Here is a 22,853-nt window from a genome sequence, read left to right as displayed (position 1 = left end):
AAGAATTTGCTCAAACTCCTGTTCGCAAGCTCTGCTCCATCTATGCGCTGCAGAGACGCACTTAAGGCTACGTGCCCTCATACCTACACTTAGATACAAACGTATATATATACACCTTTATGTGTGTGTGTATTATGCGTGCGCTGAATAGTCCTGCACCTTCGATCCACATCGCCATATGCTTAGATATTTATATATCCTCAAATAACTCGATGTTCGTTGCCTTGTAAGGGAGTAACACGCGTCTGACTACTTTTTTCTTTGTCATTCACTTTACGTCTTGGACTCACGTTCTACACTTCTCGCCGGGGGGCTTCGGCCCCGGTGGACTGTTTTCGTGGCAAGGCTGTACATGGGGAGTTTTAAAGGGCATCGATGCTGCAGGCAGCGTCTGACGGATTCTGAGCGTGAAATCGATTTTTGTTGCGAGTGACTGAGAGGCTTCATGCGCCGGTGGCAGCGCGCCCGCTCGATTTCATTGCAGAAAAACGCAAACGGAGAGATCCGCCGCTGAAGGCAAAAACTCACTCTGAAAGAGGCGCGCCGTCGGCTTGCTCTCTTCTGCATGCAGCTCGATTTTGTCAATTTACGTTGGCGCTGCCACTTACACACAGCAGGTGGATAGTTACGGCTCACTTACACTTAAACTCTGAAGTCTATGGTTCTTCGTAGTCTCCTGATAGTGCGCATTATCAACAGCCATCACGTGACGTGTAGGAGACAGCTGTAAAACATATTGGAACCTAGATTCGCGCACAGGAATTCTGCATCATCAGTTGCGTCAGACTCTGCATGCCCGCAGCGTCGCTCGGGCGCTTGTCGGCCAAGCTTCCTCGGCAGGAAGCGACATCTCTCGTGAAATTGTGGAATTCGCCGGACGAACCTCCATCCCAGACCGTGGCGGGCAATCTGAAGCCGCATCTTTGGCGACGGCCAAAGGCGGTATCCATAATCCATCTGCCAGGACAAGAGAGACGGGAGGTAGTAGCTGCGTTCGGCAGGAACCTCTCGGCTGGAGAGAAAGCACGTCGCCATGGAGTGGATGCCGGTTCAAGACTGCCTAGAGAGTTTGCCAGCGGAACGCGAGGGCGACTTGCCGACCCACTCATCTCAACAGAGAGATACTACTACTCAGGTGCTAGTATGATCAGTAGCATTGGACTGGAGAGATCATCTACGAGACAAGATTATTAATCTGCTTTATCTTGGAAGGATATACTACGAGTTGGACTACTGGGTTAGATCTTGAAGGTTTTTGTCTACCGGAACCAAATTCTCTTGTGTTTTTCATGACCAACATGTTAAGTGCATGAAGCATTGCCTCTCTCACTAGCAAGTTGAACGCCAGCACACACACACATATACAAGATGCTTCAGAAGTCTATCGGAACGCTAGTGGGATGCCTACAAGTATTTGGAGTACAAAAGCAGTTGCAACTAAGAAGCTAAAACTATAGTCAACTGCTCCCGATATTAAGGAGAGTACACTTTGTATAACTACACAACTTTCTGCCAAGGAAATCGCCAGTTTTCTCTCGATACCTTTGTTATATTGGTAACTGGTGGTCAGCTGGCTCTGTCTGCCGTAGTTATGACCTTAACTACGCTCTGCTCAGCTGTGTCGAATGAAAGAACCAGAAAACTCCTCTACGGTGAACCAGGTTGTGCGAACACAGAAAGGAATACGACCGGATTTGTCACATATGTAATTCTTGATCGCTAAACACGCATGTTCTAGCAGGAAGCAGCCCCCGGGCTGCGAGGTTCCTCCTGTGTCGCCGCAGAGGCCTCGCCGCACACAGTGTGAACTCGCGGCTCTCTCCACAGCAGAAAGGGAACGAATTACATAAAAAGGCTTTCCGACTCAATGTTTTTCTTTAACGTTTTTTGCCTCCACACCAAGCTACTTGTGTTGCATCGAATGCAGACACAAATCGACCTCCGGTGCTTGCGTCGACAATAATAGATAGGTACGGCAAGTTTCGCGTGCAATTCGGCACGCAAGGAATATGCCTCTAGGAAATACGTGAACAAAGGCCGACATGCCGAGAACGTGGGAGCTCTATATTGCCCAGCCAACGCGTATGCATCATCGCAAATAGGACTATATGCCGTCAGGTACAACGAGAGTCTGCGCTCACGTCCACCCAGTTCAGTCAGCGCCGCCTCTTGGTCGTAAGGCCGTTCCCCTTCCTGAGGACTGTGAGCCTTTACCGACCAGCTGCATGGGGTTCCGGCTCGCATATCTCAGCGAACATCTCGAATCGACTAGAAGGCGAAATCATCGTCAGCGGCCGTCTACAAGACTGCCTGTCTACCGCTCTGCGCGGCCTCCACCAGACGAACGACTGACTGTTTTCTTTCGCTGTTTCCCAGCAGGGAGGGTCCGTGTCTTTTCAGAGCTGCACCACTATAGCGCAAGGTGTTGCGAGCCTTGATGTTGCCGCGCTGACGAGTGCCGCGCTAGGTAGGCGTGATGATGACTCTGAGCATCGCTCACCAAATCGAGGACTCTGCTGCCGCTACTCAGAGACGAAAACCGAGGTGCATACTGCGCATCCCACTGGCGTTCGTGTCCGGGATGAACTCTTCGCATGTCTATCTTTCTGTCTGTCTCAAGACATTTTGGCGCTCTACCGTAGGCTGTCTTCGTAGTTCGTGGAGGGGAGGAGCGCGCCTGCCCTCGTTTTGTGAGTTCTTTCACTCGGTCGGCGGGAATTCGCCGATGCCAAAGAACTGCCAACTGCTGTTCGAGCGAATTACCATGCTTGATCCGGGTTTGTTCCCCGTATATTTGAGAAAATTGGCAAGCGCTGTCTGACCGATACGTGCGTTTTCGTGAACGTGCCTTGCATGCGGCACGGCCGCGGCGGTGCAACTCTCTCTCGCTGAATCTGCAAGAATTCTCTCGGCTGCTGGAATCGCACGCACGGCTCGCTTGTAAGGAAAAAAAAAAAAACGTTATCTGTCGTCTTCTCTAGAGATTCACCGGCTGTTCTCTAAATCTCCGCTCTAGAAGACTAGGGACAGCTGCGTGTGTAGCTAGAGCGCTTCCCTTCTTTGCTTCCGCGTGTGTACGAACGCAGCTGGACGAGGGCTGGAAACGTTGCGGCTTCGTTCTTTTCTCTTTTTCATATGCGTTTCTTTCCCACTCTGCTATCCTTCTTTCTTCTGCGCATCTGTCTCAGCAGCTGCGACTCACGCTGCCTCTCTGACCCGTGTCTTGCGCGCGTAGACACTGCCCGCTGGCGGCTCGCTGATCGTCAGCAGGGAGGCCACATTCGTGTGAGAGAGTTCAACACGGAGGGAGAACACACGTCGCATCGCCCGCTCTGCCTTATTCCCTCGGCGCCTGCCACCAAGTTACGCTCTCTTGCCCTCGGCGTGCCCGCGTGAGGCCTTCTCCGCTGTCCTTCGGGGCGCGGGGGGGGGCCAGGGGGGGGGGCGGGGCGCTCGGCCTTTGGAGGCGCTCCTGCGACGCCATCTCCTGCCTCTTTTCTTCTTCTTCAATATCTGCCTCTTCCGCGGGGTTGTCTTCTCTTCTGTGGTGGGCTCTCTCTGGGGGAAGGGCGTCGCAAGAGGAGCCTCTTGCCGCGCACAAGGGAGCTGCGAAGTCCGCCGCAGATTCGGCCGTCGCCCGTTTCGTTCTCTCCTCTCCACGCTTTTCCGTCTGCCTCACGACGGACGGAGGTACCTTCTGAAGTCTTTCTGTCTTCTCTCCCCGCGCCGTTTCCCCGGTGTGACTTCACTCTTCTTCCAGCAGCCTGAGCGACCCGAGCGCGCCGCTTGGCCAGTGGCGGCTGCGGCGAGCCTTTTGCTTTTCTTTTCTCTCCTTTCCATCCTGCCGACACCGCCGTTTTTGACCTCTTCCGGGGAGAAATGTCTGTGTCTCCGCAGCCTGTCGTCTGCCCGCTAGCTGGGGTCTGCAGGGCGTGGGAGGGTCCGTTGGAGGCGCGCGCAGACAGCCCGCGCGAGGCTTCTCCCCAGCGCTCGAGCGAAGCTTCCGAGCTCTTTCCTTCCTTTCGCGGGACTCTGCTGTGGCGGCGGTGCCTAAAATGCCTGCGCGTGGACGCCGACAGAGCCTGGAAGCACCTGCGGAATGTCGCAGACGCGATCGTGGAGGACGGCCTCTGCGAGCTCTCCAGGAGAGTCACGCGGAAACAAGTCGCCGGCGTGGAGGACTCCTGCCTCGAAGTTCTTCAACACCCCGTCATCCAGCGCATCTGCAGCGAGCGAACCTACCTTGCAGACCTCGCGCTCTTCAGGGTAAGCCAGCTAGGATGAATAGACATGAAATCGAGACGGGGAAAGGAGTGCGGGATGAAGGAAAAATTGAGATGCCGTCGTACGCCTGGAGGCAGTGAAACATGTGGAGAGGATGACAAAGCTATGTCTTGCAATTGACACGTATGGATGTGGAACTTTATATGTATATATAGGGACATTGGAGAACGCGGGAAAGCAAGAGAGGGAAGCTTCATGCGCTTGCGTGTGTCGGTACACATTGCTCAGACCGAAGAGAGACAACACCCACATGCAGGGAACACGACCAGATACCAACTTTCATGCACATTGCATATATTAATAAATACTATATATATGGAGAGAGGGGTGTCTCGCCACGTGGAAACCCGCGAGAGCGGTCAGGGGGGCGACGCAGGGGGCGTCGGAGCCCGTTTGTTCGGCTTCAACTTCGGAACTTGCAGACGTTTGTCTCGGCTCGGCGTTGTCTTTCTTTTTAGACGTGGCTAGACAGATACCAAGTCCTGACGCCGCCTGAGACGTGCCAGTGCGGCTACGAGGCCACGGCGTCGCGGGCCTCTTCTGAAAGCGGTAAGCAGCGAAGGGCGACTCAGACAGCGACACTCCGTCGCGGCGCACAGTCTGCCAGGCAGAGACTTCGGCGGCGGTTCGTCTTCTCTCGCGCTTTTCTGGCGGCTCACGGAAGTCGGCAGCTGCGCACGTGGCAGAATGCCTTGTGTGCCGGTGCCCTCCTCGTCCGTGGCGCTTCGAGGCGTTGCGCCGTGGACGCTGCTTCCGCTGTTTGCTCTTCTTACTCGCCGTCTATCTCTCGTTTTCTGGTGAATTCGGTGCGACGCTCATGCACGTTTTTTTACAGGACGCCCTTTGACTGTCGCGCCTGTGTCCGTGGAGCTCGCGGAGAGTCCCGAAGTGAACGAGGATTTGCGAATCAGAGAAGGCCGCGCGCTCGCCCTGGAGAAGAGACTGAAGGAAAGCGAAGAGGAAGAAAAGCAGCTGCAGACGGAGCTCGACGAGGTGAGCTCTCGTGTGACTCTAACTCCACACCCCGTGCATGCTTTCTTTTTTGCGTCCCTTCACACGCAGAACTCGACTCTCATTAACCTGAATCTTGTTTTCGTCGCCAGTCGAGAATCATACACCCCTGTGTGTATGTCTATGCGTGCCTCTGGGGAGGAATATATAAAATCAGACGAACTCTTATACGCCTCTGACATACACTCAAATCTACATTCGCGTACCTGCAGATGCGCATGCATATGAATACGCTTCCACCCTTGCCTTAGGGTGTCTGCCTTCCCCTGTCCACTCTGGATGTTTTTCGTTCGTCGGATTTTCCGTGCGACCGCATACGTGTCTTATTTTCTCTCTCGCGGCGGCTACAGCGCGTCGGGTCTGGGGTCGCTTCTGACTGCCTCCTGGCGTGTGAGAAAGAGGTGGTATAGCCGCGAGTCATTTTTTGGCGCTCGGGGATTTTTGTTATTCAGTAAAAGACTGATTCAACGTGCATCTTAGCACCCACTGAACGTCTTGCATGATCATTTTATGTTCGATAAAAGATGATAAAAGATATAAACTCTCTGTAAATGAAAGTGAATTTGTAAATTCTGCCTTGTTACGCACGGTGAAGGCCGCCGAGCCGCTGGCGACTCTTCCGTGGAGATGAGTCTGCCTCGAAGATCGCCTGGCGATGTTTTTTTTTTGCATTCCGTCTGGTTTTTTCTTCTCAGCTCCTGACTGAGATCATCGATGTGAACCGCGAAAACGTCCGCCTGCGCACGCGCCTTGCCTGCGAAGCGGAGTTGAACGCTCACATCTCCTATTTGAACTCTGCGCCGCAGAAAGACAAGACGCTGGCGCGGCCCGAGTCGCGGGATTTCGCGGCAGTCATTCAGGACGTCACGCAAAGATGCGAGAGACTGGTGAGCGCCGACTCCCACCGCGCCAGCAGAGATAGCATGCTTCGCAGTCGAGTTGAGACCGACGGATAGAGCCCACAGGAGCTGAGGGTACACTTCGACAGCGCACTGAGCTGCCTTCGCGAGCCACCGAGAAGGGGGGACCTAAGCGGTGCTTAATGTCGCTTTCGTAGTTTTGTGTTTGCCTTTTCTTCCTTTTTCAGGCGCGAATGGCTGCATGCTTCGCGAATGCAGCGCCTGCGGCACAAGCGCTGGAGGCCTCGTCCGCGTCGTCTGCGTTCCCCTCTCCGCTTTTTCATGGCAGCCACGCGCCCGTTGCGACGCCTGAGCGGCTGGCTGCGTCGCCTTTGAGGCGGAGAAGCGGAGAGGAGACTGGGCTCTCTCTAGCTGTCGAGCGAGCGCGTCAAGAGGCCTCGCCGCTCCATTCTTCTCCGCGGGCGCGGGCTTCTTCAGGTGGCGTGACACCTGGAGCGGCCTCCGGCTCGCCCGGCCCCCAGACGCTGTCGCGCCGCCGCGGGCGGAGAGTTCTCGCCGCGCTGCACGACCCGGTGTCGCGCCGGCTGCTGTCTGACGACTCGAAGAGACAGCGACCGCATGCAGAGGAGGAAGACAACGCAGAAGGAAGGGAGGCGCTGCTCAGTTCGCAGGCCTCGCCCCTTCGGCCGGCACATGTTCGGGCGAGCCTGGAGGCGAGGCGACAGGCCGCGGAGACCAGCCGAAAGCGCGAGGGACAGACGGTCCGCGGCGCAGAGCCCAGCCCCGAGCACGCGAAGAAGAAGAAAGTCGAGAATCTGAAGACGAGTCTGCGGGCCGGCGCAGGCGGCGCGGAGACCAGGAGAGGACAGGAGGCTGGGGAGGAGCGAGGCGAGGGGGGGGAGGACACCGCGATGGAAGAAATCCCGAATCAGGAGGAGCTGCCTTCGTCCTGGGCGCCGGCGCAGGACTCCGTTCTGAGGAGGCAGGCCGTCACGCCTCCGCGGAAGACGTCGGACTCGCCCCTGCGGAATTCCTCGCTGTGGCCTGCGGGTGTGTTTTCAGAAGACAGATATCGCTCGCGAGCGTTGCGCGACCGAGAGGAGGGCGTCTACAAGAGGATCTCGGGAAAAAGAGGGAAGTGGGGCGGCTCCAGCGTCCCCAGGAGACTCCCTTCGCAGGCCTCGAGGCCCTCTGCGCCGGTGGAGGCACGCCTCGATCGCGGCGTTCACACACCGCCTTCGCTGCGGTCGCCGCGCGATCTCTCGGCGAGCCTTCAGCCTCTGTGGCAAGCCGAAGGCGTTCCTCTCTCGAGCGAAGAGGAGGAGGCCTTCGGCTCGCTGTCGAAGCTGCGAGAAGCCCCGGAGGACGCCGCGGGGGACGGAAGCAGCGAGGAGTTCATGTCCGTCCGCGGCGCAGACGACTCGCCGGCGCGCCTCGCCCCGGAGCAGCGCTCTTCTCCCTCCCGTCTGCGCGACACAGTCCTCGGCGCGCGAGAGGCGCCTGCAACGGGGCTGCTGTTCATTCACTCGGAGGCCTTCACCGCTGCCACGCTGCGGGCGCGGCGAAGCGCGGACGCGGACGCTCAGAACGCGAAGGTGTCTCTCCCCGCCGCGGCGCCGGAGTCCAACGACAGTCTCTCCACGCCTCGCAAGCGAGGCCGCACCACGCAGGCCACGCCTGAGCTCGACGTGGCGCCAAACGCCCGCGTGGAGTCGCGGCTGAGAAGAGACAGCGCGAGCGGGCGCGACGCGGAGCTAGGCACGGCAGGGAGAGGCGCCGCCGAGTCGCGCTCTCCAAACCGAGAGAGAAGAGAGTCGGAGATCTTTCTCTCGACAGACAGGTCGGCGCGGACAGCCGCCCGTAACCTGCAGGCGCCTCCGCCGGAGCCCGACGCAACTTCAGCCGCGGATGTGAGCTTAACCAGAGGCCGCAGCACGACCATCCATATATGAAACTTAGATGTAGGGATTCGACGGCAGCCTAGTCGAGTGGAGGGCAATAAAGTAGATGAGTTTTTGGTTGGTAATGCAGATTTTGCTGGAAAAGTGGCCTCAGATAACGACTCTGCATGCGTCTGCTTGGTCGTGCGATGCATAGCCGCTGACGATAGACGGACAGCAATGAAGCTACGCTTGAGTGCTGAGCGCGTGTCGCCGCCTCTGACGCAGGCTTTGAATTTTCCAAATTCAGCCGTGCAAATGCCCCCCGCCTGTAGGCGTGTGCATATGCCCCTGCCTGCCTGTCGTTCGCCTGTCTGCTTCTAGACTCATATCTCCGGGCATTTTTCAGTCGACGGGCGGACCTGCCTTTCCTTTGCTGGATATAGTGTTGGGGGCCCCCTCCCTCTCACTGTTTTTGGTTTTGCTGCTGACGTGAGCGGAAAGGAACTCGTTTTCAATTCTGTCTTAACTGGGCGTCTCTCGCTGTCTCTGCGTATCCGCATCTTGCAGCAGGACGCTGCCTGGATAGACCTTTGCCTCGAAGGCGCAGCTTGAATCTCGGCCTCTCGAAGGAGGGGGGACGCGCGGCGATCTCACGACAACGCAAGAGAGACAAAACACGAAATTACATCAAAGAGCGAACAGACGAATCTATCCGCGGACTGCCAAGAGTAGAGCAAACGCGAGGCTTTGCAGCTCACGCGGTCGCTCCTCTTCGGGGTCGAGAGGGAGATACGTTCAGGGCGGGCGGCCTCTGTACAGGGGACAAGAGAGATCTCGCAGAGAGGGAGGAATTAAAGAGAGAGACGAGGGAGCCAGGCCGAAAGGACGAAACGAGGAGAGAGTCGCTATCCTCTGGCGCGGAAGGGTGAAGAAATTTTGTTTCGACTCCTCTTTCTCCCGTCGCGTAGCTGCGGCGGAGTGTGCACTCTTTGTTCAGCGCCTCCTCTCACGCGAAGGATGGAGAAATGGGTCGTCTGTGGGTGCCGCCTGCGAGGCTAGAGGCTACTGTCTAATCGCGCTGGTGTTGCTCATTTTTTGCCGGGGGAGCCCCGCCGCGTGTGAGTTGCAACAGGCAGCTCTTCCCCTGTAGCCGCCGTTGTGCGCGGCGCTGTCTTTCTTTTTCTAGCGTCTCGCCCTCATGCATCACGCGCGCATTCTCGTCAGTGCACATGCACAGTGCTGTATCCATACTCGCGCATTCATGCGCGACGGCGGATTCGGCTATGATGGAACGCGCCATCGCATGCCTCCACCGCAAACTCCGAAATCGCGACACTCTTGTCTATCTCGTTCTGTTGCGAGTACAGTCGTCCACGGGGGTGCACGGGTTTCGCAACCAGATAAACGCGCAGGATCTACCTATAGAAAACTCTTTATTTATTTGTCTATCTAGAGAATTTTCTATATACCTCTCTTTTTGTGTCTTAATCTCGCAGTTTCTACGTGTACCTATCTCTGGATTCATTCGTACGTACCTCTCTGTCTATGCGTCGATTTATCATGCATTCATCTGTCGTTAGATCTCTGCCTCTCTCTACCTATAAATCTATGTGTGAAACAGCAGATTTTGGCGTAGAGAGGTAGACGGTCACGTGCACGCGCACACGTAAAACGCTTTTTCAAGAGGGACCCAGAGAGGATGCAGGCTTTTTAGCCGATGTTGGCAAATGGACAACTTCTGGCAGTTCAGATGACAAGCGCACTGACTCCAGAACAGCCGCGGCGAGCAGAAACATTTTCTTGCACCCTCTGAGACGGAGAGGAAACCGTGCCCTTCCTGCCTGATCACCTTTCTGCCTCTCGCGCATACTCGCAGCACGGCCTGTGCAAGAACGGTATCTAAAAGCAATTTACAGAGTTTCCCTACGAAGCAACAGAGCTGCGAGCCGCGTATTGCACAAAGACAGAGGAGAGGGGGCACTGGAGAAGCGCACTTTGTGGACGTCCCTTTCTTTCACCCCTGTCCTCTGCATCTGCGGTAGTAGCCTTGCTGTCTCTTCAAGACACGAACAAAAGACGGGACGCGGGGCCTTTGGCGACCCTTTAGCACGCCGTCTGAAGCCCAGACTGACTCATCGTCTCCGTTTTTGCAGGCGCCCAGCAGCGCGCCAGGCAGCTGTTTCGGCGCGTCTGTGCTGCGCCTTCCGCTCGGGGGGGTGGCGATGTTTCATCTACGTCTCCTCCTCGGCCTCGGCGTGCCCCTTGGGCTCTAGCGGGACGGTCTTGGCGGGGGTCGCAGGCGCGGGGAAGCCGCGATCGACTTGCTGCTGACGGCCGTGCGCTTCGCTTCTTTCTTGCTGGCGCACATCGCCTTCGTGCGGCGTGGCGCCCAGGCGCCGGTCGTGGAAGGTGTGTCCCACTCCGAGCTCGTAGGCCGCGCGGCTCCAGGCTCGGTGGCTGGTCACGTGGTGCAGAATCGTCCCCACCTGCCAGCCAAAGTTCCCCAGCGCCCGGCCCTTAGCGTCGACGCCGTCGCGGACTTGCATCTCGAAGCGGACGGAGTGAGGGCGCCGGGCGCCGGAGTCGATGTGCTTCAGCACGGAGACCGCCATCGCGAGGCGGTGACAAGTCTCGTAGGTGAAGGTGTTGAGTTTGACCGGCTTCGCGGCCGTCTGCTGCGGCACGTGGAGCACGAGGGCGCCGTCAGCCTCGCGCGCGACCGGCGTCGCGCAGAGTCTTGCGGCCGCGTCGAAGAGCTGGTTTCGCGCCGTTCCATCAAAGTCCTCGGGGAGCAGGCCAATCGACTGAAGCAGCTTGACCGGCATGACCAGCGACGCCCCTGTGACGAAGAGTGGTGCGCTGGAGGACATGAATTTGAAGATCTGTGCCGGCGTCTCGAAGCCGAGCGAAACGGCCTCTTGGTTGGCGGGCAGAGGCAAGTTCGGGTCGATGAGGATATCGTCCACCTCCTTGGCGCAGGTGGCAAAGTCGCCCGTGCCGACGATCTTGTCGCAGCCGGGGATCTCCAGGCGCTGCTCTAGAGAGAGTAACGGGTCGATGTGCGCCGCCATGCACTCGAGGCGGGAGGACATCTTATACATAATCTCCGAGTTCCCCGCCCCACAGAACGTGGCTGCCGGCTTCAGCCGATTCTTCCGGACGTCGTTGCTCACGCTGACCTCGCCCTGGGCGCTGATGCTGACTTCGCCCGCCGAGCAGGAGTGCTCGAAGCCCTTGAAGAGGCACGGGTTGTGGCAGATACCGTCCTTCAGGTACTCTGGTTTCCCGCACAGCATTTTCAAAAAGATCCCGCTTGCACTCGAGGCCCCAAGCTGCATGAAGGAGACCGCGACGAGGTCGACTGGTGGATACGAGTGGGGCAGGTAGCCCTCTCGTTGCAGATTGCTCACTTTGGCAAAGGGCGGCGGAGGCACAAACGGTCGGACCGGGAAGACGATCTGCATGGAGGCGCCGCCGACCTCCACGATGCCCGCGAGCTTCCGGTGCGCATGCAGCTGGGCTTCCTCGTGGCCGCCTCGCGGCGTCGCCATGAGTCTCTCGAAGTTGCGCGAAAGCAGATTCGCGGTCAGGAACGCGTAGATGCCCTCGACTTCCCCCGAAATCGGTTTCGTCCACTCGCTGTTCGTAAAGAACGTGTATCCTTCGATCGGCGGCGAGGCGTTGATGGCGCGGCGAAGCGCCACAAACATGCCGTCTCGATACCAGTCCGGGAAGCCGCGGACACCTGCGGTTGTGTGGAAGAAAATGGGCACACCGACCGCCTTCACTTCGGCCTGCTCCTCCTCAGACAGGCTCTTGTTCAACAGCTTGACGATGTCGCGCACTAGGTTAGCGACCAACTCGTTGGTCTGCCGCTGCATCGAGGGAAAGGAACGCATAAGCGTCGCAGAGTCGAGCTCGCGCGACTCCCAGCCCTGCCCAGCGTGCTCAGTGAGCCAGTCCTCGAGGAGGTCGCGAACGCCTGCGACTCGCGTCCCCTCGCCGATGAACTTGAGCGTGCCCTCGAGGACACGCCGACCCTCGTGCGGACAGGACTCCGTCGAGACCGTGAAGAGACTCGGCAGCGTCTTGCTGCTGCCGCCGTCCACGACAATCAGCGCCTGCTTCAGCTGGCGGCAGGACACTTCGCTGAGCATCAACTCCTCGAGGGCCTTCTGACCCTCCTGGACGCCGCTGACGAAGCCGTGCGCCACTGACGGATGCTCCTGCTTAGAGGCAAGCGGAGGCTCTTTTGCCTGATGTTCCCCAACGACTGAAGCGAAAGACAGAGGCAGAGGCTGCACCACTGAGTCCAGAGGCCACGGCGGAGAAGCAAAGGATGTGCCAGAAGGCGCAGGCGCTGCTGCCACCGGTATTGGCGTGGAGGCCGAGGGGGCGGGGGCTGAAGTCGAGGTGGACTCTGATGAGGAGGAATCGGATGCTGTTTCGCTAGGCTCGGAGGTCGCTACTTTCGCTAACCCTGCAGGCGGCGAGGCGAAGGTTGGCGGGGCTCCTGAAAGGAAAGGCGCATCTTCTAGGGGTGTCTCCTCTTCCCTAGCCGCCTCACCACGAGGCGATATCTCTAGCGCGGAAAAGAAGTCCCCGTCTCGATTTGAGTGGCCGCTCCTTAGCCGCTTCAAGGCACTCAGGCCTCCGCCGCGGCTCGCAGAGTCCTCCCAGGCTGCGACAGCGTTCGACTTCGGCTCGGCGCGCGGCAGGATGAACGCGACCGCGTCCTGACCCCGTCTTGATGCAAGGAGGCACACAAGGAAAGCCAGAGACACGAACGCGAACGAGGAAGTTAGCAGTCGGCGACAGTCCAGGAAACCTGGAGCTGTAGACGAAGCAGACACCGCCTGGGGACCCATTGCTGGAAAAAAAAATTCAGGCACCCATGCCTACGAAAGACAGCCGACACGTGAAGCCGAGACCGGCGCCCTGAATGAGCACCGCCTCCGAAGCAAGGAAAAAGCACTAACTTCCTCTCAGACGCGAAAATGAAACGAAAAAAATGCAGATAAATGCAAAGAATGACTCTGTAACGAGGACTCAATTCATGCTTAGCGGCCCACCGCTATCCTCCGCCCAAGCCCCGCCACACCGTGCAGCAGGGCTAAAGAAAAATATGCACTTCTCTGCTTCTTTCCGGTTTAACGCGCATCCAGCCGGTTCTGTAGCGCGTCTGGACACTCTGTGAATAAATGAACTTCGACAGATCGCCGTTTTTAGGGGGTATCCTGACCTCTGTCCGTAAATATGGCGGCTGAGCATGCTCTGAGAGGGCCCTAGCAGGCCGGCAGCAAGACATCAAAAAAGCAGAAAAAACACCCGTGGTCGCTCTGAACTTGGGTCATTTGCTTGAATTCCCCGGCAAAAACAGAAGCATTACCGATTCCGGAGAGCAGTCCTTTGTCTGCCGGATGTCTCTAAAATTCGAGCGCGTTTGCACTCAGGCGCTCATCGCTGGCTGCTGGAGAAGACACGATGCTACTAGCCAAGAGAGGAAGGCGCCTGAGCCGCTGGGGAATCTTTAAGTGCGCCAGCGACGGGCAGCTGCGCTCGTTCAAAATGAGTCGAATGAATTCCATGAAGCTACCATTTCCGAAAAACTGCGAGTTAGAGCTGTTTCTCTCAAGCTGATCCAGAGCTAGGAGCATGCTTTTAACCACGCAGCGCGCTTAGATACAAACTCTTCCCCCGCAGGGTGACGGCGAGGTAGACCCGCCGGACGGTGTATGTATGTCATTCTGCTGCACTTTCTAAGTCTGCCTCGCCTTCATAAGTAACGCCAGAAAGTCGTCCTAGACCCAAGACTGCGTCCCTATCGTGTTATACTCCACGCAACTCGAGCAGAATAAACACGCAGCGCAGCAGGCGCGTCTGAGCGGGGACCCTTGCCGCCAACTCATGGTATTGAAGCCTTTACTGTCTCCACGTTTTTCTGCTGTAGAAGTGAAGGCGGCAGTTGCAGTGTGGACGGTGTCGCTTTCTGCCGGACTTAACTCATGGGCATCCCCACATGAGGAAGTCATGGGAGGAGTGTCAGGTGCTCCAGTCAGGTGTGAGCGAAGCAGCGATATTTGTGTGCTTCAGCCGCTTGAGATATAGCAACGGAACAACAACGTCAGACATGCACAGAGAGCCGTTTGTAGCTAGAGGGGTTTCGGCAGGACAGCTAAAGGGGTTTCGGCAGGACCCTAGTGCCGATTTGCTGGCGCGTTCCCAGTTTCCGATCCTTTGTGTTAGCCCTGGTGATGCATCGAATGCAGTTGACAACGGGGTAACGCAGAATCGACGTCGAATTCGTTGAGCCGGGCGCAGTCTGGCTCGCTGCGTGAGGGCAAAGACAGACAGAGAGCTGGGCACAGTCACTCGCCTCCGCCTGTTCGCAACTGCGATATTGCCAGGCCGCGACCACCGCGAGCTGCCGGCTTGCCTGAGTGCGCCGATGAGGTAGCGAAACCGTTGCACTAGCTGGCCCTCGTGCGCAGTTGCTACGGATCCGAAGGAGTAGAATTCGCCGACTGGAGACAAAAAAGAGGACGGCGGATGCCCACACAGCTGTATTGAGGGTTTTGACCGTATTGTGTCTGTGCGTCTGCCAGTCTTTGAGGAAAAACCGTGCGTCGTCTGCGCGTCGTCTGCGCGTCGTCTGCGCGTCGTCACGTCCTACCTGTTCCAATGCATCTGTTCCGCTTGCCTCTCGCCTTCCGCAGACGTCGGCCGTGCAGTAGCTCAACGTCCTTCCGTGCGCGCAAGGATTTTCTCAAGGCCATTGCAAAACAGATGAAACAATGAGAGCGCTAATCCAGTTCCTGCGGTGAAACGGGGGGAGGAGCTCAGAAACTCAGGAGCACAAAGCGGCTCGAGATTCCCGCGCAGGGCAGCGAACAAAGGGTCAAAAACTTGCCACCGCGCCCGGGCGAGGACGAGGTCTGACGCCTTCCTCGCGCGCCGCACACATGGACAAACTCGTTTCCTGCCCCAGGTCGAAGTTTCCTTCTGCATGGCCGGGAAAAGCGGGACCCTTCTTTATCGTTTTTTTCGGGCATTTTCAGATAGTCACTCCCGAGCTCTAGACTGTTTCCTCCACGCAGGGGGGAGTCAAGCAGCCATATCGTCCTCTCTCCGTCGCGCTCGGTGACTCTCGCGCGTTCGGCAGCGACACCGCTCGAAGGACTCCTCACGGCGGGCCCGCGCGTTTGAGACGCACATCGCAGATTGTCGGCTTTATTTTTCCGTTCTTCATCGTTCAGGAGAGTCTTGTATCCGGTCTTTTTCGACACGCCTTGGTCTTCCCGTGCCGCGCAACCCTCCACGGCCGAAACCTCCTGTTGTCTCCTGTTGCAAAAGTCAACTGTCGAAGACATTGTTCACTGACACCTGACGTGTATGTACAGCTCATTGTCGCGGCCCCCGGCCTTTTGGATTTTCCTGTCTGTGAATTTTCAAATTCTGTTTGGTGGGACGATCTGCGGGACGCCGCAGGCGACCGTCTGCGCATATATCCCGGCGTACGCGAGGCAATGCTTCTCTCTTTTTAACTCACGGTTCTCAACCTGCATGAATCGTTCCCCGTGCCGCGGCACCGGCGCTGAAATGTGCATTCATTGAGTGGTTCAGTTGAAAATGCAGCGAAATGCAGCTTAGCCCCATAGCACTACATGACGCAGAGACCGACGCATTCGACGTTTCAGTCGCATCTATATTTATCAATCAATATCTGCGCGCGTTTGTATTTGTTGTTCTAACTTGTTGTCGCGCGTGCACATTCGACGGGAGCGTCTGCTCGACTTGTATTTTGCAGCTATGAATCAATAGCTTGTATGCCAGTAACCTATCGCCGTTGTTTCCTGTCTTGGTGACAAGCAGTGGCTGAGCAGGAATCCTGGATCAGTGCGTTGGTTCCACGATCGGGTGTCCGTAACATTTCTCCTTCTGCACTCGATTTCTCGATAGAGAACCGTTCGAACCGGGCGGTACCTATTTGTTGTACCTGTATTTGCCGTATAGATTCGGTATTTCTCACCTTCGCGGGCTAGTGCGCGTTTGCTTCTTCGTTGTTCCTGCTGGATCATCGTTGTCTGGCTAGATCTCCTGTTTGCGTCCATACCGTGTCGCTTGTCGCCGGACCCCCCGCTCTTCTTTCTAGCCCCCGCTCCCGAACAATGCTGCCGGTGGCGTACGTTCCTCCGCTCGCGCCGGCTGGTGTGGCGCATGCGGTGAGATCTTCTGACGCGATGACGGCAGCGGCCAGCCTCTACCCTGCTTCGCCTTTCCTTTCATCAGTTCGGGTTGTGTCTTCTGCATCCGCCGCCGGAGGCCATCTTTCTTCTGGCAGCGTGGTGTCGTATTCTCCCTCCTTCGGCGCGGCGCCGGCCTTCCAGAGTGCTGGTTTCTGCGGAAGGAGTAGCAGAGCCGCAGAGCCTGCGTTGGAGTCAGCGCCGCGGGTGGTCACCGTGAGCGCCGCGAATGGCTTGGTGGGGACTTCTGCCTACGCAGGCTTCCCTGTCTACTCTCAGGAGGGTTCGTTCCTGTCGTCTCATCATCGTCCGCGTCGCGCCTCCATGGGCTTCACGTTCACGCCGGCGGGAGGCGCGCTCCAGGGTCCCATGCCAACACAGTCCGGGAGCAGAAGCTCGAGCACAAGCCGTCGACGGGCTGCCTCGTCCTCCTCTTCGTCCTCTTCTTTCGTGCGCTCTCCGCGAGGCGCGGCGAGAGCCGCGAGAGGCCCCGCGGAGAGGAGACACTCCAGCCGCCACATTTCGTCTCTGCCTGGCGCCACAGAGCACTCTGCAGCGGCCTCGTGGACGTATGCGCATCCCCCGTTGGAGTTCGTGCCTGATTCCCGTGGGACGCGCCGGGGCTCCGCGTCACAATGCGCTTCGTCTGGAGACTCGATTTTCTCGCGAACGCGCCACGAAGTCGCGCTTCAGGCGGTCCTTTCCTCTTCAGGTTCGCACCGTTCGTCTTCTCGTGGCTGCCCCGTTGTGGCGATTGAGGAGTCGCAGCCTCTGCGCCCCGCAGTGCGCCGTCTGTCCGTTTCACTCGAGGAGAATGCGCGCGACCGGCGAGGGAGCAGCTCGACGGGCGCTCGCGCGAGGGAAGGCAGCGCTCAGCTAGGCTCCATGGACCGTCGACTCCGCACCGTTTCGCCGGCGCCTGACCACGTGTGCGTCCCGTCTCGCGGGGTGTCTGTAGATTCTCCTCACACAGGGGCCCGCGGGCAACATCCTTCGTCTTCTCGCGCAGGAGGCGCGGCGCACGACCACGCGCCGTTCTCCAGTTGCCTGCCTCCCCTCCCCCCCGCGTCTGGCGGCGTGGGTGGCGGCAGCCTGGAGGCTTCTCCTCGGTCGTCGCTTCCGCCGCGCACCGCGATCTGCGTCTTCGGTCGCAACTCCCTCCCGCCGTGTCAATCGGGGACGCTCAGCAGCTTCTTCCCGCCCCTTTCCGCTGAGGAGCGTCGCCGCTCGTGCGCCGCGGCGGCGGAGGCCAGAGCCGCGAACCGAGTGGAGTCGGGAGTCGCGGAGGCGCAGACCGAGCGGGAGAACTTCTCGGGAAGGCCAAACGGGCACACAAGGCTTGACGGTGAAGAGACCGACGGGCTCATGCGGGCAGGCACTCGGGGCGCAGAAACGGCGAGGGCACGCCGCGCCACGCGGAGGGAGACGCCTGCCCCGGCGGAGGCCCTCGGTGGACGAGAGGAGTCTGAGGGAAGCGGAGAGCTGGGGGAGAGAATGCGCGAGAACGCGGCAGGCGAAGAACGGCGCGAGAGGGAGGAAGCCACTGACGGCGGCAGCGTGGCGCGTGTCCTGCGAAGGCGGATTCATCTGCAGACGCCCGCAGCCGCAGCGCTTGCCGCGGCTGAGTCGGGCGCAGGCGGGGGTGAGGCCCGGCGCGGGTCCGGAGGCGAAGGAGGGAGAGGGAGGAGTGCGCGAAGTGTCTCTCGCGAAGGAGTCCGTTGTCGCGACCAGGGCTCGCCTGTCCGAGATTCCGTTCGTCGCCAGAGCGGAGAGCGCGCCGGGGGGCCCCCTGGAATCGTCGGCGGATACACTCCGTCGTCGGTCTCTTTCTCGCCCGCCCAAGGGTGGGAGACACCCCTACACCATCACAACGTGCCTCATCCTTCTGTGCCCACGCGCCGATCCATGTTGCCCCTGCACTCTCACGCGGCCTTTTTTCCCGGCGCGACCGCCGTCGGCGCCGGCCCTGGAGCCCCAGGCGGTCGCGCCTCCCGATCGCGGGATGAGGCGAGTCCCCGTTCGCGAGTGCGGAGGCACTCAGCCATGTCGTCCGCGCGCGTTGCAGCTCCCTCGCATTCCGGAGTGTCGTCTTCAGGACGAGCCACCGATGCGTCAGCGTCACTGGTTGCCTCCTCTTCTTCAGCGTCCCTGGCTTCGGCGCGCGGCGCGCGCCTGGATGGGCGGCAGGGGGGGGGAGGCGTGATCCGCGGAATTGGCACGCTGCTGTATCCCTTCTTCGGCAGTCCAGACGTAAACTGGGCGTCCGCTGGTCAAAGCCAGTCGGACGTCGGGTTGAGCGAGCAGAGCAACAGCACAGACCGGGAGAGAAGCGGCTCGTCGTCGTCGGAGGGCGAGGAGAATCGGCAGCCACGCGAGCGCCGCCGGCAGTATTCGCGAAACTACTTCTTGGGCGACCACCCCGGCTGGAGACAGCTGCCCCCAGGCACCACGCGGCGACGCGGCCGCGGCGGCGCGCGGACTGGCGACTCCAACGGAGATCCTGCGCTCGTCCCCTCCGTCACGGTAGCGCCGGACGGGACGATTGTAGTCGAGAACTTCACTGCGGAGCAGCTCGACCAGATTCGTGAAACTCTTGAGGCTGTCAGCAGGATCCGAGGCAGCGACGAGCCCAACAGAGCTCGCGGGTTGTCGCCCAGGGTTCTACAGGTAAGAACGACTTTCATCATCGCCTCGGCAGCCGCCCCAAAGACTGCTGCCTCAGCTCAGACTTGCCCCCGTCATCTCGCGTGGCCGCCCCTCTCCTCTCTCCTTTCATTCTTGATTTCCACAATAGGCACGGAGCTCCACGGCATGTTCGCTCGACGCCGAGGGTTGGTGCCTCCAGCCGCGCCACACAACCTCCCCTCTTTTGCTTCTGAGCCCCCGTCTACCGTCTGGCTTTCTGCGTCGAGTTTCTCTGCCTTTTTGCTTCATTCTTCGCATCACCTGGCTACGTTTGTCGGCTTCCTATGTCAGCCTCATCCCCTCTGCGTTTTTTCGATCTCCGTTCTGCTCAGTGGCTGCCCGAGGAGACCTTCAACTCACGCCTCGCGGCTCGCATGAGCGCCGACCTCCGCGAGTGTCTGATCTGTCGGATGGAGTACGACGACGAAGAAAGGTGAGCGGAGACACGTGAACTTGCTGCTTGAAATGGCATGGAACGAGAAAGGAAAAGGAGCCGCATCGTCGCCCCTTCTTCCACAGGAGACGAAAGATAGTACGTTGGCTGCTGGATGTAGCTTGATTCTCTCGTTCTGCATTTCGTGCTTCATTCCAGAAGAGTTTGACGCTGATCTGTCGCCGTATCTAACTCGGTTCCAGCGATGGAGTCGAAGCCTTCTCTCCCCCTTAGGAAGATACCTAATAAATATATTACAGTCTATGCGAGAAGCTCGCGGCGTGAATCGAGAAGCGGTAGACAGCGAACGCCTTTTCGTAAAAAAATACTGACTCGTGACTGTCTGCCGTCGCTCAGTTCACCTTTGTGATAGAATACGGATTGGACGACAGTCCCAGGGCACGGCAATATCCAGCTGCATTGTACACGTCGGCTGTGTCTTTCACCCTTTCAGGCTCCGGCGGCTGCCTTGCCTTCATGCTTTCCACGCTGAATGCGTCGAGCGCTGGCTGAGCGTAAGTCAAAATCGCACCGTAAGAACTGCAGGACGCGATCTGTTGAGTCCTTGTGCATCCCTCCGATATCGTCTTTTTCCTTTCCGTAGATATTCGTTTTTTGTGGCTTTTATGTGTGGTCCAATTTTTTTTTTGTTTCCGAGGCCGCCATTCTTCCCATTCGCATTCAGCTCGAATCTCTCGCTGTTCGTTTTTCTATCTTCCGCTCACAGTTAGTAGCCTTCTGATGGAGCACGAGTGCTGAGGCACCCTCTGACGCAGTAGCCCCTCCAGTTTCCCAGCCCACGGGCCGCAGTGGGCTCGAGTCCTCTACTTTCTTGTTGCCTTTACTTCGGTTTTTCTGTTCAAGTGTTCTGTCGAGGGCATCGTTGATGTGACGTCGTGGCTGCCTTGCCCTTTCCTTTTCTCAGGACCACACAAGTTGCCCTCTGTGCCGCTTCGAGGTGATGAATGGTCTTCGGTGGGACTTGGCGTCTCCTCCGTCGGGCTCTTCGCGTCTCCGCACGGGCTCGACGCCCGCGAACCTCTCTTCGTTCTGCACCGTGTCTCAGACGCCTCAGCTTGTTTCACCCTCCGCCTGCAGTCATCCCTCGTCTCCTTCGTGCTTCTCGGCGGGTTCGTCGAGCTCGACCTCCGCGAACGCAGAGGGAGCAGGCAGCAGCGGGCGAGCCCGCCGCGCCGAGGCTTCATCTGCGGCGTCTGAGGCACACGCCGCAGTCCCCTCGGCGCCCTCGGGGCCCCCGCGACCCCTGCCGTCTTGGTTCCCCTCGTCGGCTCCCTCTGCGCCTTCCTCTTCCCTCCTCTACTACATGGGGTCGCCCTCTGCGCAGCTCGCCCCGGCCTCTTCTCCGTTCCGCGACCCGCAAGCCCAGAACGAAGAAGGAGAGGGTTTCTTCTCGCCCTTCTTCGCTTCCCCGTTGACTCAACCTGCCCCTTCGTTGTCATCATCATCAGCGGCATCTTCTGCCTCCCCGCCCCCCGCTGTCCCGCCGTCGTCGCCTGTCGAGGTCGCCTCCACGTCTGCGGCTTCGGCTGCTTCTCATCTTCTCCTCTCCTCTCAATCCGCCGCTTCCTCCGCGACTGCGTGTTCTTCAGAAGCCTCCCCTGCGGCCTCCGCCGCTCCTCCATCTGCCTCCCGCCCTGCCGCTCCATCTGGCGCCTCCGTTTCTCCGGCCGCTGCCTCGAACGTGTTTCTGCGCGCCTGCCCATCTCCGCCGCTCCCCTCTGCGGCGCACGCCGCCATGCGAGCGAGCTGGGTCGTCCGAGATCCTGCGTTTGCTTCCTCGTCCGCTTCGCCTGCATCTGCATCTGTCTGCCTGGCGCGGCAGCCGCCCAGCAGAAGCGAAGAGAGAGTCGCTCGGGGCGCCGCGCAAAGCTCGGCGTTTTCCTCCTCGTCTGCCAGACACTCCGCTGCGAGTCTCCACCAGGCGCGCGCCGTTCGAGAGGCTCACCCGGAGGCGGGCAGCGAGGAGACGAGGGAAGGAGCCCAGCCGGCAAACAACGGGGCTGCAAGGACCGAAGAAGAGCCGGCGGGGAGTCCGGTGCAGGGGACAAGCGCCCACAGCGGACGCGCATCGGCGCACTCCGTGGGATCTGTAGATGCTTCGCCTATCGCGGAGGACGCTTTCGGAAGAGATCTCGCCCTCGCGTCTTACGCCGGCGAGGTGTCCTCTTGCCCCTCGGTCGCCACCGAGCACGTCTCGCTGGCTGTCGCCGCCGCAGAGAACTCGCCGTCTCGTCGCCCTGCCGTGTCGACGCAGCGCAAGACGAGCTGCTTCCAGGCCGCGCAGCAGCGTGTCGAGGCAGCCTCCGCCTCCCCTTCTCGCGAGGGAAATGGAAAGGCGAGCCTGAGAGGGCGCGTGGAGAGCGAGGCGGAGCCGCGCGGAGAGCGACGCCGAGTCGTCGAGGGCGGTTCCGGAGCGCAGGCGAATCGCAGCGGACAGGAAGAGACCGAAATCCCTCTCTCTCTGTTTGCCGTCGCGGCCGCTTCGTCTTCGCTTCTCGCCTCGCCAGAAGGGCGCCCGTCTGAGGCGGAGGCATGCTCACTCTCGTCTCGCTTCGCTGGCGGGCAGCTGCCGGAGAGTGGAGAGTCGACCCCTCCACGAGGCGACTCGCGCAACGAGGAGCTTGTTCTTCAGCGGGCGCCGCGCCTGCGAGTGCTGCCTCACGGACTCACCCGTTCTCAGCCCTTCCCGCCGGCTGCTGTCCTCTTGTCGCCGCGCGAGGAGGCCGCCGTCGAAAGCCAAGCCTCTCAGCACAAGCGCGAGGTCGCGACCGCCCAGCTGCGCGGGGCAGCAGAGGGCGAGGCTCGCCGCGAGGGGGCGGCGGAGACTCGAGCCCAAAGAAGCACGGATGGCGACGCAGCGCCGGCCGTCGATGCGGCGGCGTCGGCGAGAGGCGCCGGAGGGCGGGGCGGGGAGCTTCTCTCGCATGCGATGGAAGAGGAAAGGAGGAGCTCGTCTTGTCGTCTCGTGTCGCGGGAGAATGCAAGCGTGCATGCACTTCTTGCTAACTCGCTGCAGCGGGACGCTGGAGCAAGCGGCGGAGGCGGCAGCGAGGACAGACCACCGCAGGGGCTGGCTGCCTCGTCGTCGCTCTCCTCGATCCCTCTTCTGCGAGGAGTAGACGAGGCGACGGCGGGCTTTTGCGCGGAGGGCTCAGGATCGGTGTCGCACAGACCAGATGCTGCGGCAGCCGAGCGCCTTCGGGCGGCCGAGAAGGCAGAGGCGCGGCGTGAAGGCGAAAGAAGCGCCCCTGCGGCTTCGTGGGGCGACGGCGGCGACGCGCATGCGCTCGTGGCGCGGACGGAATGCCGCTTGGAGACAAGGAAAGTCGCGAGCGAGTGCGACATTTTTCTTGGCGACTCATGCTCGAAAAGCCCTCAACAAAGCGGCACCGCGAGGCTCCTTCCGTCGCCTCGCAGATGCGAGGACGCTTGA

At 59.6% G+C, this 22,853-nt stretch overlaps 3 protein-coding genes across 3 annotated transcripts; 2 read left to right on the top strand and 1 right to left on the bottom strand.

Moving 5' to 3' along the window:
- Nucleotides 1-3,879: 3,879 nt before the first annotated feature.
- BESB_028270 (uncharacterized protein) lies at nt 3,880-8,107 on the top strand (the record flags this gene model as incomplete). Its single annotated transcript, XM_029361501.1, has 5 exons — nt 3,880-4,266; nt 4,743-4,833; nt 5,120-5,277; nt 5,991-6,182; nt 6,383-8,107. 5 exons carry the CDS (start codon nt 3,880-3,882, stop codon nt 8,105-8,107), a joined length of 2,553 nt encoding a protein of 850 aa, XP_029215401.1.
- A 2,162-nt stretch (nt 8,108-10,269) lies between these two features.
- BESB_028260 (GDA1/CD39 (nucleoside phosphatase) family protein) lies at nt 10,270-12,906 on the bottom strand (the record flags this gene model as incomplete). The annotated part of the gene is made up of 1 exon (XM_029361500.1): nt 10,270-12,906. One exon carries the CDS (start codon nt 12,904-12,906, stop codon nt 10,270-10,272), a length of 2,637 nt encoding a protein of 878 aa, XP_029215400.1.
- A 3,300-nt stretch (nt 12,907-16,206) lies between these two features.
- On the top strand, nt 16,207-22,853 carry BESB_028250 (zinc finger, C3HC4 type (RING finger) domain-containing protein; the record flags this gene model as incomplete). The annotated part of the gene is made up of 4 exons (XM_029361499.1): nt 16,207-18,948; nt 19,299-19,399; nt 19,854-19,914; nt 20,325-22,853. 4 exons carry the CDS (start codon nt 16,207-16,209, stop codon nt 22,851-22,853), a joined length of 5,433 nt encoding a protein of 1,810 aa, XP_029215399.1.

This window comes from Besnoitia besnoiti (assembly GCF_002563875.1).
Source record: "Besnoitia besnoiti strain Bb-Ger1 chromosome Unknown contig00015, whole genome shotgun sequence".
In the NCBI taxonomy this organism is placed as follows: domain Eukaryota; phylum Apicomplexa; class Conoidasida; order Eucoccidiorida; family Sarcocystidae; genus Besnoitia; species Besnoitia besnoiti.
Note: the sequence above shows the minus strand (reverse complement) of the source record. Positions and strands in the feature narration are given on the sequence as shown.